The sequence below is a fragment of the Pygocentrus nattereri genome, chromosome 7, assembly GCF_015220715.1.
Source record: "Pygocentrus nattereri isolate fPygNat1 chromosome 7, fPygNat1.pri, whole genome shotgun sequence".
NCBI classification, from domain to species: Eukaryota; Metazoa; Chordata; class Actinopteri; order Characiformes; family Serrasalmidae; genus Pygocentrus; species Pygocentrus nattereri.
Genome location: NC_051217.1, coordinates 1,640,093 through 1,654,452, shown reverse-complemented (window position 1 = coordinate 1,654,452; position 14,360 = coordinate 1,640,093). Strand labels below are relative to the sequence as shown.

At 44.5% G+C, this 14,360-nt stretch overlaps 2 protein-coding genes across 3 annotated transcripts in view; both read left to right on the top strand.

Moving 5' to 3' along the window:
• Nucleotides 1–1,520: 1,520 nt before the first annotated feature.
• On the top strand, nt 1,521–9,114 carry wee2 (WEE2 oocyte meiosis inhibiting kinase). The gene is made up of 12 exons (XM_017692062.2): nt 1,521–1,664; nt 2,040–2,309; nt 2,400–2,599; nt 3,857–3,911; nt 4,063–4,232; nt 4,413–4,534; nt 4,633–4,779; nt 6,292–6,396; nt 6,495–6,580; nt 7,506–7,676; nt 7,981–8,129; nt 8,796–9,114. Exons 2-12 carry the CDS (start codon nt 2,049–2,051, stop codon nt 8,977–8,979), a joined length of 1,650 nt encoding a protein of 549 aa, XP_017547551.1. The 5' UTR covers nt 1,521–1,664; nt 2,040–2,048; the 3' UTR covers nt 8,980–9,114.
• Nucleotides 9,115–9,234: 120 nt separating this feature from the next.
• Nucleotides 9,235–14,360, top strand: part of bida (BH3 interacting domain death agonist) — a 6,324-nt gene continuing 1,198 nt past the window's right edge. Inside the window, exons 1-3 of one of the 2 annotated variants that reach the window (XM_037539954.1) lie at nt 9,235–9,627; nt 11,919–12,227; nt 13,183–13,319. In XM_037539954.1, the coding sequence (XP_037395851.1) occupies nt 11,951–12,227; nt 13,183–13,319 (414 nt within the window). In that variant the 5' untranslated portion in view covers nt 9,235–9,627; nt 11,919–11,950. Of the gene's footprint in view, nt 9,628–10,758; nt 10,902–11,918; nt 12,228–13,182; nt 13,320–14,360 lie in introns of those variants that run through there. The other variant, XM_017692134.2, reaches the window with a different exon arrangement.

Genomic DNA, 14,360 nt, shown 5'->3' with positions numbered 1-14,360 from the left:
TCTGAACCCAGAGGTGGACAGTAACTGAGTAACTGAGTAACTGAGTAAATGTAATTAGTTTCTGTGCTTTAGTATTTTTGGTGTATCTGTACTGAAGTTTCTCCATTCTGGACTTTCTCCTTTCACTCCACTACATTTCAGAGTCTAATATCCGACTTTTTCCTCCTACATTTTGAGAAATCTGTCGTTCCATTTGGTTTCTGTGTGTATAAAAACGTCACATGTCAAAACGAAAGAAGCGCAAAGCCAGAGCACCAATCAGGGCCCAGCGGTCACTTTGTTTAGAGCTGGTTTTGACCTGTTGGTCATACCGACCCAGTGCAGCACGCGGTTCAACGTCAGCGCAGCAGCGTAAAACTTTGGGAGAGTCTGTTCAACATAAATGATGAACTAACCTAACTTTGTGTAAATAGAGCTCAATATAGAAATATGTCCACATATGCAGTCGAGACTGACGCGGCTTTTTTCTGAATTTCTACAAACACCATTTCATTTTATAGTAAATGAGTTTGGGCTGGTTTATGTTTATGAACAGACGCCTACAGATCAACATAGTAAAGGAGCTCATCTGTGATCCTGAGTTTAAAGCCAGTTTTTATTCAACTTAAACTTGGAACTAAGTTGTAAATAAATCTGAAACTGAAACTTTGCTTGTGTGTAAAAAGTGATTTCAGAGCCACTCGGTTCTCCCTGATGGAAACTGTTTACCTTCAGTGTTTTGTGCTTCTGATCATTTTAATAGACGTCAGCGTCACTAATTAATGACGTTCTATTAAAAGACTGGTTTACCAAGAGAGACGCTGGAGGACTTTCACCTGAAATGAGTTCATGAAGCCAGTCTGGTTATAAAAATGATAACAGGACATCAGAGCCAGAATTACTCTTTTAGTACTTTTACTTTATACTTAAGTACATTTGAAGGGAAATACTTTAGTACTTTTACTCCAGTGGAGGTCTAAAGGGAGGAACTTCTACTTTTACTGGAGGAATATTTTACCACTGCCGAGGCTCACTCAGATCCGACGAGCTCACGTTTTGACTGGCAGGTTGAGCTGTTCCTATAAATACTCACACTGTACATATAAATAGTCCATCATGTACAGACAAATCCTGTATGTACGCTTTATGCTCACACTGTATGGAAATGGCCTGTCTGTGCCACGTGAGACGCAGCCTGTACACACAGCTCTGTCCGTCAACGAGCTACATGGCCTGCGCCTCGTTCATTAGTGCGGCAGCTACACTCACGCCACACCGGATCTCTTGGTATCAGTGCGTTTTTACGCGCAAATGAGCGCAGTGTCGGCACGACGCATCCCTGATTGTCAACATCATTCACTGTTATTGAACTAAACAGCGTCATATCATATCAAAATCATTAAACCGCTAAATAGGCGTTGAATATGCAGCTTAAGTGGCAGCCTGCACCACGCCCCCTGGCCTCTGCTCTGTTGGGAACGGGGCGTGGTTTATTATTAAACCCAAAGCAATTGGCTTAAATACCTGACTGACCCGCTCCTTAACCTCGAAGATAAACGTGGCTTCAGATGGACGGGCCTACCTAAAGGGCAGCAGGCTGGAGGCTTTTTAGCTCAATTAAGACCTGAAGCGTGGCGGTGGCTCAGGGGCGAGGTGGCTTGAGTAGGGCGAGGATCACAGAATCGGTGAGTCTTAAAGTTTTTAAATCAGCCTCATTGAGAAGTCCTAAACTCAAACCTGATACACTTCTGAATTCTAACCCTTTACCAGGCAGTAATGCTCCTCTCCACGGCATGAATCGCAGGGGCCTTCTCCTAGACATGCTTGGTTAAATGGTTTTATTTACACCTCAGTAAAGGGGAACTGTAAAATGTGTACATGTAATTAGAAGTGCAGTGAAACTCTTAACGTAGGCGTGGCAACAGTGTCTGGTTTAACACTGGTCCTGAGGTTTATTGGGTAATCCAGTCAGAATACTAAACCAGAGAGGTGTCTCCAGAGCAAAGTGCTTGGCTGTCTAAAACCGCTGAACTGAACTCTTCTCTTCTCTTCTCGTCTAGTGGGCGAGGATGGCTGCTGTGAACGAGAATGCGATCCAGCAACATTTGAATTTCTCCAGCTGTGGGGAGGAGGACAGCAGCGACAGTAGTGTGGAAGACTGGGTACCAGTAAGTGTGACACTAATAAGCCCCTCCTCTGCCTGCCGGACCCCAAGAGTGCAGCGCCACCGTACCAGGAGTGTCACAGTCTCCCCACCTGCACCCACCTCACCAATACCTTACTCAGCCTGGAGGAAACTCCGGCTCTGTGACTCCCCCAGCACTCCCAAGGTAGCAAGGCGGCGCTTAGTAAATGGCTTCACTCAGTATTAATTGTAATATTGGCGAAACAAATGTGTGAAATTTCACCTTCTCCCTCAGAGCCTCCTGTCTAAGTCTGCCTTGTCCTACTCAAGCAGCAAGCCCTGTCATAGCCAGAGGGTCCTGTGTCTGCCCAATGCCCCTGACCGTGTGCCTGCTGTCAACATTAACCCTTTCACTCCAGACACAGTGAGGAGGAACAGCAGACACTGCAAGAGGAAGAACCTCAGGAGCGACGGTGATGATGACGATGGATGCAGGTACTACAAAGTTGTACAGGGCAATTATGAATCTCACACACACATTTTCGAAGCCGCCTCTCCCTCAGGGGTCACGGGGAGGGGGGTGCTGGAGCCTATCCCAGCGGTCATTGGGCGGAAGGCAGGATACACCCCGGACAGGTCGCCAGTCCATCGCAGGGCAGACAGACACACACAATCACTCACATTCAATTGGCCTGACTGCATGAACTAGGAAAGTACATTAATATAAAGAGCAATCCCACCAAATCTGCAGAACACTGTTGAGGAAATAAGCTGTTATTTAATATTATTTGATGTAAAATACTCTGTTACAGAGAAACTTGTGATCCCAGAGAGACCAACTTTATACAGAGCCTTACTGGTAACATCCCACATAAATAAAAATAACATGTGGCCACAACTTGGTAAGACATGGCGATGAGATTAAGTCTTGACCACTTTTATTTATATGAAATGTCACCAGCAGGGCTCTAATTTTACAGTCGTTCTGAGAAGCTGTTCTGAGAAGCTGTTCTGAATACGTCTAAACGGTATTTTAACAGTCCATTCATGGTGGAGAGGTGCATGCAGAGCAAAATGGTCACCGAAGAAAACCATTATTTTCAGAGCTTCTACTATTTTACTGTTATCAACATTACTTGTTAATGTCAAAACAAACCCTTATATCTCCAAAACGTAAAATTACAGAAGATGAAACATTCTTACAGGTCAGAACAAGTTAAGATTTTATGTTAAGTCAGTTTTGATTATTTCTGTTGCTGATGTCTTTACATTTTACATTTATGGCATTTGGCAGATGCGCTTATCCAGAGCGACTTACAGTTTGATCATTTTTACGCAGGTAGGCCAAGGTGGTGTTAGGAGTCTTGCCCAAGGACTCTTATTGGTATAGTGAAGGGAGCTTGCCCTGGTGGGGGACACACTATCCAATCACATCCATCCACAAAGGGCAAACACATGGGTTCAAACTGCTGGTTTGACTATATCCACATTGTATACATTGACATCTGGTTCCCTTCAACCACTGTAAAGAAATCTTGAGCCTATAGGTTTTTATACAGTAAACTGTTTTACATCAAACAACTCTTAAGCTTTTTTTTTTTTTTTTTTCTTTAAAAATCTTAGCCATTAATTTATGCACAGATGTTGAGAAATCTGTGGACGTTTGTTTTAAGCCTAAATAAAATGTGTCCAGTAGGATGAAGGATATTCATATTCAGCACTTCTCGGTGTGTCTCGTATCTGTCTGTGCAGGTCAAAGGAAACTCAGACCTCATCTGAGGATGAAAGCTATTTTCTCCCATCAAAGGTATAGTGTTTTACACCCCCCCACCCCCCCCACCGTGGCCTCTCTTACTCTGTTTAAAAAGCACTTCGATTTGCAAAAGCCATGTACGGATGAATCTAATCAGGTCTCTCCCTCTGTTCTTTCACCTCATCTTCCATCTGTCGGCAATCAGAGGCCAGCAGTGCCAGCCCTCATGCTGTCACGCTATGAGAGCGAGTTTCTGGAGTTGGGCCGGATTGGCGTGGGCGAGTTTGGTGCCGTGTACCGCTGTGTGAAGAGGCTGGATGGCTGCATGTATGCCATCAAACGCTTGCGCAGGCCGCTTGCAGGCTCAGCCAATGAGTGAGTCAGCACTGACTATGCCCAGTAATGCATCAGAACAGGCATGACCGCCGCTTAGTCAGTTTCTTTCTCAAACCATTGCTGTCTTAAAGTTGTACAAGCACAAATACAGAATAAGTTTTTCTCATTTTAAACGTATGTGAGGGGGGGGGAAATAGGAGACTTCTGTTTTGTCCACAGGCAGCTAGCCTTAAAGGAGGTATATGCCCATGCTGTGCTGGGACATCACCCACATGTTGTGCGCTACTACTCGGCATGGGCTGAGGATGACCACATGATCATTCAGAATGAGTACTGTGATGGTATGATGACCGTTTGGAATGGTTTCACTACAACAGACTACCATACATCGGCGCACATAGCTGTAATACCCCACTTCACATATTTTATGATTTTGTAGGTGGGAGCCTCCTTGATGTCTTGACCGAGAAGGAAGAGCAAGGAGAGTTCTTTCGGGAGCCAGAACTGAGAGATCTGCTCCTACAAGTCTCGATGGGGCTCAAATACATCCATAGCTCTGGCTTGGTGCATCTAGACATCAAACCCAGTAAGCCTCCTTTCCATAAAGGGGAATTCCACCCGTTTTTCCAAAATTCTGCATAATGCATTTGTGACGTAAAGCAATGGCTGATACGGTGGCTAACTCTTTACGGTGGTGGTGATGGACACGGGGGTTGTGATGTCTACAACAGTCTTTTTATTTACTATCCAAAGCCACTAGGAGACATAAGTGTGTCTTCTGAGTTCTGTTAGTCGTTCTGAGAGAAAAATAGTGAAAAATCTGAATATTTTTGGGGAATACGGTCTTTCAAAGCCTTGCCTGTACCTCTCCACCATTTAATGTATTTAAAGAAATGCGTTTTACCACAAAAGCTAACGTCAGAATAATGCCCGGCAGTTTGTTCACTTTCCGTTTCATGTAATAGCCTTTTGTTAGGGAGCTTTGAGTCACTGAACTCTTTGAATGTCTGGTTCCCATCACTACTGCAGTAAACATTACGGACTCAGTAAGTTTCTCTGGAACGGGGCACTTCTCAGGAAACTACTCTGAATGTTTGTTTACATCTTAACCATTACTTTAAAAATCAGAGTTCTCCTTTAGCAAGCGTTTTCCTTTGTGTCCTCTTTGTCCTTGTTCAAAGGTGGACTTGAGCAGTGGTTCTACCAACAATCAAATATACAAATATACCCCCCCCCATCCCAATATAGTTAATCAGCTATGGCCTGTTTGGTATCTGAAATTTGCTTCTTTAGTTTTCTGCTGGAGCTGTACATGGACAGAAGTGTGTTTCATAGCTAAAACCGCAGTAGCAGCCATTCTAAAGCCTGAATTTTATCCCTACTGTTGTGCGTCCGTATAGATGGACATGGGCACTGTGACATTTATGATGAGTCAAGTCATATTACAACACCCAAGTTATAAGGAGTGTTTCAGCCCAGACTGCATAAGGTACAGTACAGGCAGCCAATCAGAACAGAGGTTATTTATGTAGTCTTAAAGGCATAGTAACTAAAAACGGCATGTTTAACGCTACAGGATGAAGAGAGGTTGGAAGATGGTCGTGTAAAAGGGAAGTATGATGGTTTCATCATAAGTGTAACATGCATTAAAAACCGTCATTAACTTGTTTCATTGCAGAGAGCATATTTAGTTCTTTTAATTTTAAGACGTGTCAAGTCTCTGTATACAGAATTTAAATATTTTTGTATTATATTTTTTGTCCCAACTTGCCAAACCTCAAACTGTGATATCATGAAAATGTCTTGAGGTATGAGATGACATTTGACATTTCACTCACCATTAATCATACAGAGTTGGAAATCGCAGGCAGTTCTTTTGAGATTACGTACTTGACATGGTTTGAGGCAAGTTTGTGATTTGGCAAGCAACCAGGACGATGCTAACAGGTGGCTGTGAGCTTCTGTTACTTGTTCGCTGCGTTGGTCTTTGTAATGCTTGTGCAAACCCAAAGAAACCAAATTAGGACATGGAACATGATCTACCATGTTATTGTTATTTCTGTCTGAGCCATCACTCTGAGTGCTTTTTGCTCTCTAGGTAATATATTCATCTGCCATCGGCCTAGCTCCAGCAGTGGAGGAGCAGGAGACAGTGAAGAGGAAGATGATGCGTACCCTTCATCAGGGGTGGTCTATAAAATTGGTAATTAATCCATGCCGGTGGACATTCATTCTTGCCTTTTTGATGGACTGCTTTATGAATCTGTCTTCAGGGTCCAGCATATGCTTTTCTGATTACAGGTGACCTGGGTCATGTGACCTCCATCTCCAGCCCTCAGGTGGAGGAGGGGGACAGCCGCTTCCTGGCCTGTGAAATTCTGCGTGAGGTGCAACTCCTGGATTTATTTATTTAAAATCGGCAGGATTCAGTTTGTTTAAGCAAAATGCTCCTGTTGCGTGTGACGGTCTTGCATTTCTGTAGAACAATCGCAAATTGTTCAACCACTAGAATAATTTCCCAGCACCGACAGTCCTTGACTGAGGTGTCCTTGAGCAAGACGCCTAACCCCCAATTGCTCCCTGGGCGCCTTGGATAGGGCTGCCCACCGCTCCGGGCAAGTGTGCTCACTGCCCCTAGTGTGTATGTGGTGTTTCACTTCACGCATGGGTTAAATGCAGAGGAGGAATTTCCCCATTTGTGGGATTTTAAAAAGTATCCCTTAACAAATTTTGGCATATTTAGCTGAAACTTGCAAATGTCTGGATAAATAAACTAACAAATGAATGGCAAAGGCAACTATTTTGAAATGCTTAGCCATTTTGGTTCAGGTAACTAATAAAATATGATGCATGAAATATTTTTAATAAATTGTTTATTATAAATTTACAATTGTAAATGCTTTAATGAGCAGGTTAAAATTATCACTGTGCAAAGAAAAAGGCAGATGCCTTAATTTTCTCTAAAAAAAAAAAGTAAATTAAAATAAAGCTATTCTGTAGTCTCTGTTCTGATGAGCTGCCTTTGCTTGAGTCATTTACATAAATGATTAGATGCACTAGGACAGGATGCACTGGTTCAGGTTCATGTATGTCACTGAAATGTGACCATATGTTAATTGACTTGCTTGCATACATACATATGTAGCAATGCCTGTTGGACGTGCCTCTGTTTGATCCTCTGAAATGCTTTGCTGGGTCCTCATCCAGGCTGCAGTCTGCTAGTTGGCGACCCCTGAGATAGACGGTCATTAACTTGAGTAAATGTGTGCTAATTGTCATATTGGTGCCCTCTGCTTGTTCTCTGGCTTCCAGGACTACACTCATCTACCCAAGGCAGATATCTTTGCACTGGGCTTAACGGTGCTGTTGGCAGCAGGAGCTCCACCGCTGCCACAGAATGGAGATGAATGGCACAGTCTCAGGCAGGCTCAGTTACCCAGCCTGCCCCAGGAGTTAACACCACCCTTAAGAAATCTTACCCAGGTGCAATGAAATAAGAGCTTTAGTCTGCTATCCTGCCATTTGGTTCTTCTATAGAATTGGGAAAAACCAGTTCTGTATGGTTCTTTTAAAGAACCCTTTTTAAATGGCTCTGTTTAGCTGCAAAAAGGTTCCACTGTTGTAATAGAACCCTTTTTGATGAGGGTAAGCGTGTTGGACTCCAGCCTTCCAGAACTACAATTGATGACTCCTGCTGTAACAGATGTTCCACTCGTGCTCCATGTTGCCTGTGGTGTTAAGATTAAGCCTGGTACCTGATAATGTAGACATTGCTTACGTTTGGCAGATGATGTTGGACCCTGATCCTGCTGTGAGGCCGTCTGCGTCTGCATTGTGCAGGCACCCGGTGCTGCGCAGAGAAAGGGCTGGAAAACTGGCCACACAGCTACGCAGAGAGCTCAACGTTGAGAAGTTCAGAACAGCCATGCTGGAAAGGTGAAGGAGGAGCTTATGATCGAACTGGTGTGTGTGTGTGTGTGTGTGTGTGTGTGTGTGTGTGTGTGTGTGTGTGTGTGTGTGTGTTGCTGTTGTTGGAGGAAAACCTTTCATCTGCAACATGGTAACTTTACAGGAGAAGGAAAAGAAAACATGCTTTTACTTTTTAATGTAAGTCAGTGAAACCGGACTCCACCCAACCCCAACAATGTAAAGAGCAACAGGTATTTTCAGAAAACCTCCTTTTTTTTCAGTTTTTCTTCCAACAGCAAGGTGTGTAATGCATACACACACACGTGTGCATACAATTAAATAGGACAGCATACATGTAGGTTTCTAAACATAGGCCAAAACCACCTCATTTTTTTTTATCTGTGAAATTCTTTACATAAACCTACACTTAGTGTCCCATTAGTTAATTCATTGTGAAATATTTTATATATTTTTATTATATATATTTATTATATATATTTATTGTGTGTAAATAAAGTGTGCAGGCCTGGAACTGAAAACCATTGAAGGACCATTTTTGAGCAGTGTACTTCAGTATGATTGCCAACAGAGGGCACTGCTGTCACTAGTTAGGACCTTCTCTGACAGAAAGCCATGTTACTGTGGAGAAGTCCTGACTAACATGCTTTAACTCCTCTCTCCTCTCCTCCTCAGGGAACTCCAAGAGGCTCGATTAGCTGCTACCTCGCCTCAACAGTCTCCGCTGACCTCAGGACGGGCCACCTCCGGGGCAGGGGCAGGCTCAGACTCAGGCTCGGGCTCTCTTTCTAGACCAGGCCGGAGGCTGGTGGGACGAAATGTGGCTCGCTCCATGAGTTTTGGATGCCTGGGACACTGATCTTCAGTTCTGGTGGACTGGTGTTTCACACCGTGCGTTTGAGTAACAGCATACGGGGCATTGCATTTCAGTGAAAAGTGGGCGTTTTTTAATTGACTTAACTTTTATGCGTGTAAATAAAGATTTTAAGTGTTACCCAGTGTACGGACTCAGTGCTTTCCTGAAGCTGAAGCTACACGTTTTGCATGGGCTGCTGCTGCTCCTGCTGGCGGCCTGCGCTTGTTATCTTGTACGCGCAGCGCTTCTTCAGGGGAAATCCGACGGGTACAGTCAGTCTCTTCCGACAAGGCGCCTTTCGTCTATGAACTAACTTTGGCTAATACGGGGGAGGGTGGGGTGCGGCAGAAGCAGCGTAGTCAGCAAAAAGGGACTTTCCAGCTTGGTCCTAATGTCACGGAGCTGCCCACCGTTTGAGCGGAGAGCTGGGTCTAAAGTTAAAGCGCCGCTGCTGTAAACGTTGTGACGTAGCTCACAGGACCGCTCTCCGGCTGTGTTCGCGGTTGGCCTTTAATGAAGTCTTCTTCTCTAAAGACGACTTCTCCCGTCTCTCACGTTCTGCTGCAGCTTCGGGGGATCAAGACCGGGTTCTCCGTAGGCGTCTCCGGTCTGCCTTCCAATACAGCAGTCCTAAGTCAACACAGTCCGAGGGTAAAGCGCAGTTTTCGCCGGCGTCCGTTTGGCTAGGGCTCGTTCCAATTCGAGGTGAACTCGCCTCTCGGTAGGGAGCGACTTCCACTTCGGGAAAACCCATCTCGTGAGAGGGTTCGAGTTTTCAGTTTTTGTATGATACGGCTTCAACTGATTACCCAAAGGTTTACAACCAAGTGTTCGAATCTAAACAGACGTTGCTGCTTTTTCAAGACGAGACGATAAGCGCTGTTTAATCCAGGGGTTGTTGCTGTGCTTACACGGCGATCGCACACCGAGGGGAAGAGCGTAGGGTTTAAGGTTTGGTTTGGAAGTGACTCGCAAGTGTTTTGAAAACAGCACAAACTTGTAGCGGGAGAGGAGAGAAGCGAGGCCAGGCGAGGAGAAGAGAAGAGAGAAGAGGAGAGAAGCGAGAAGAGAGGAGAGGAGAGAAGCGAGGCCAGGCGAGGAGAAGAGAAGAGAGAAGCGAAAAAAGAAGAGGAGAGAAGCGAGGCTAGGCGAGGAGAAGAGAAGAGAGAAGAGGAGAGAAGCGAGAAAAGAAGAGGAGAGAAGAGAGAAGAGGAGAGAAGCGAGAAAAGAAGAGGAGAGAAGAGAGAAGAGGAGAGAAGCGAGGCCAGGCGAGGAGAAGAGAAGACGAGAGGAGAGAAACGAGGCCAAGAGAAGAGGAGAGAAGCGAGGCCAGGCGAGGAGAAGAGAAGAGGAGAGAAGCGAGGCCAGGCGAGGAGAAGAGAAGAGAGAAGAGGAGAGAAGCGAGAAAAGAAGAGGAGAGAAGCGAGGCTAGGCGAGGAGAAGAGAATAGAGAAGAGGAGAGAAGCGAGAAAAGAAGAGGAGAGAAGAGGAGAGAAGCGAGGCCAGGCGAGGAGAAGAGAAGACGAGAGGAGAGAAGCGAGGCCAAGAGAAGAGGAGAGAAGCGAGGCCAGGCGAGGAGAAGAGAAGAGGAGAGAAGCGAGGCCAGGCGAGGAGAAGAGAAGAGGAGAGAGGAGAGAAGCGAGGCCAGGCGAGAAGAGAAGACGAGAGAAGCGAGGCCAGGCGAGAAGAGAGAAGCGAGGCCAAGAGAAGAGAAGAGGAGAGAGGAGAGACCAGGCGAGGAGAAAAGAGGAGAGAAGCGAGGCCAGGCGAGAAGACGAGAAGAGAAGAGGAGAGGAGAGAAGAGAGGACAGGCGAGGAGAAGAGAAGACGAGGAAGAGGAGAGAAGCGAAGCGAGGCGAGGAGAAGAGGAGAGGAGAAGCGAAGCGAGGAGAGGAGAGACCAGGCGAGACGGAACTTGGCGAGGGGTTTGTCGTTTTGCTGTGATTAGTTTTAACAGAACGACTGAGACTAATGAAAGCTGTTCGGTGCATCACCGAAAGTTTACAGTTCACCTGACCGCGTAACCCGGGCTCGCGGTCCGGTGACGCTATTTTTTAAATACTCCGCGCGACCCGGTCTCGCGCTGAAGTTTACCGGTTCTCAGGCAGCTAACTAGCTTAGCTAACTTAGTTAGTTCGCTAGCCTGTTTGTTTTCAGCGACCTCACGTTACATCTACCCGAAAAGATTAAATTAGCAATGTCTTCTTGCTTTTTTACAATATAAGTCGCTGGCTTTATTAGTAAACGAATCGTATTCCACCATTAGTTCGCTAACTAGTTAGCGTTAGCTCGGTTAACATTAGCGCCGCGGGGCTGAGCTTTAAACTAATTAAAGCATGAGAACCAAACTCAGGAGTCTAAGGCAGAAGAGTTTAGACATTAAGAAGCTCTTTCTGAGATCTGTGGAGTCCTCCAAGTTAACTAAACGGAGATGTGACCGCGGAGTTGTGTTGTAGGGGCGAGTGTTTGTTTATTTGTTTGTTTGTTTGTTTACGAAAACGCCTTAACTACGTTCTTGACGTTGGGACACGAAGTTACGCTTAAGCGCTCTCACTGTTTAGAAGTGGTCTCTACTGTAAAAAATGACCCTGTGGTCCAAAAAAATGTAGTAATTTTCGAACCGAGCTGTTTCCCCCCTCATATTTCTGCTCAGTTAAGAAGAAGGCTGTTGTGTGCTGGTATTAGTCTCATGGTATAACCAGTTTACATAACCATTATATAACCATATGGTTATTTATAATCCATAAAACTGTTTCCTTCTTTTTGGATCACAGCGTCATCCTTTGGGCAGTAGTGAGTGAAAGAGGTCCGGTGTTCCTGCATTGTTGTTTCAGTACATTTGGCCACATTGTGCTTTTCTTGACATTTGTTCGAATGTCCCCTTCTGGGTGACCAGTTAGTTACCGCTCTGCTTACATGTTGACACTTTTATTTTATTACAGCTTGCAAAGGAAAGAGCACGAACGCCGTTGCGATGGACGCCAATGACAACCTTGACTGTGTTTCTCTGGTCTTCCTGACTTTCCTTGACCAAACACCCTGTCAGAACAAAGACTTGGAAAAGGAGCTGCACAGGCTGGGTTATGACCTGAAGCTGACCACAGACAGTGGTGGGACAAAGTATGCACACCATGGTTTGGTGGACTTGAGCATCGAATGTGATGGTGAATTGGAAACAGACGGAAACATTCCCACAAACCCCAGAGACTTTCTGCAAGGCGTTCTTCCTGAGGTTCACCTGGCATTACCAGGTAAGTCCAGAACTGGGCTGTTTAGCTAACTACACAACCTGATGTCGCCTTATCACCACCCTTGAAAAGCTCAGTACATCTGAGGAAAAAGTAGAGGGTGAAACGGCTGGAGTAGAAAGTACATGCATCTCTCTGCATTGTAATGCAAATGAATTCATATTATTTCATACATTATACAATGAATACAAACATTATTAGAAACATTGGTAGCTGCTCCTGAGAGACAGTCTTGTTTTTATCTAAAAAAAAAGTTTACTAAAATGAGAACTGTCTACAATTTACATGTAAGCTTCTCAGAGTAAGTGTGCTGATCTAGGATCAGCTCCAGTCAGTAAAGTCAAAGTAGATTAGAGTGGGATCTGAACTAAATCAGCACTCCTACTTTAAGAGACTTGGTCAAGGCCCTGATGTTCTTAGCTTAGCTTAGCTGCGGTTCTGGACTGCTCTCTTCAGTTTCGTAGGCGTTTGGGTTTATGTCTAGACTGACATTCATTGAGGAACATATTGAGGATCTTGTGCTACATCTGCTAATTGCCAAATGTCCATTGGGATCAATAAACTGTCTGTCGAATGGACGGTCTGCCTGTCTGCCGGTCGGTCTGCCTGCCTGCCGGTCTGCCTGCCGGTCGGTCGGTCTGTCTGTCTGTCAGTCAAATTGCACATTTCGTCTGGTTTCTATAGTTTTGAATGTCCGTATTCGCAACAGTTGAAGGAGCTGTTTAGCGTTTTGCAGACTTATTGGCAGGAACCCTGTTGATGCATTAATTCAGCAAATAGTTTATTCTCCAGTGAACACAATTAATAAATGGGACCATCTCAGATTTAGGAGACCCCCAGGGTCTCAGGAAAGGATCGGAGTCTCCTGTTTTTGAAAGCTCCTGCAAACCCTCTCACACACTAGCTTAAGACAGTGGGCAACACTGATATACTGATGTGTGTGTTTGATTATGTGCAGTGAATCCTGAAGAAGCACAGGCTGTTAGAGAGGTGGCTGCAGAGCTCATCAGAATTGCAGATGAGCTAAATCTCATGATCGTGTCTCGAGCTGCAGAGGGTCTGGCCAGGAAGCTGAACAGCACCAGTTCCCTGGAGGTGAGTTAAACCTTTGGAGGTGAAGCGAAGAAGGCACCTAGCTTGTGTTCTTATGGACCACATAGCCTAAAGTAGCATCACAGTATGTTGGTGATAACAATAATATTTAAATAATTATTATTAATATTTAAAATCACAATATACAGGAAGAGAGATATTTACGAGGCGATGAAGAAATGTCCTCTATTCTCCATCTAGTTTCATTAAGTTAGTCATTTAGTTGTGTAGTGTTTGCAAAATTTCATTAATGTGAACTATTGTTTGTATCTCATTTTTCCTGTCACGTTGGGTCCGTAAGAAAAGGGTCTATTGCGCGTCTTTAAAGCACTGAAATGGTGATTTGCAAGCTTGCAGTATTAATGGAGGTACAGTTCCCTGGATACTACATTAGGTGTGTCTTGGAGGAGTTCAATGTGCAAGTGACTTAGTGTTTAATAATTAAAAAAGAAAAACATTCCAGCCCTGGTTGCGATGAATTTGTTGAAGGGATGAAGGTGCATCCTCCTCCACATGTCCTTTGCACACATCATTTTAATTGAAGATGTCTATTATCTTTAGTACAGTAACGTATTAGAGGTGCACAGTAAAATCAGTCATATCGTTACGGCAGCAAAAAAAAAAAAATCTGATATTTCAAAGTAAACTGATTTTTGTACTCCAGAGGAACAGAGTGTTTAGGAGAGGCTGGGCTGCTGTGATTAAAATTTCTGTATTTTATTTAAGTTTTACTGCTTTTGTAACCCAATGGGAAGAAATGTAGCACCAGTCCATTTTACAAATGTTTGTATTGGCATTGGTATCGGCTATGTACTTGGAAAATCACTGAAAATTGGCATTGGGCCCCCAATTCCCATATCAGTGCATTAGTTTTTTTAGCAAGTCAGATACTCCGATTTGCGTACTCTAAATCAGAGGCACACCACTTTAAAAAGGCCTTCAATCCTTGTATTTAACAATGAACTTGTATTCATAGTAATGGGATCAAGCTTTAGAGACAACACACCTGAACTGCGGTATAAAACTGGATTCATATCTCCTACG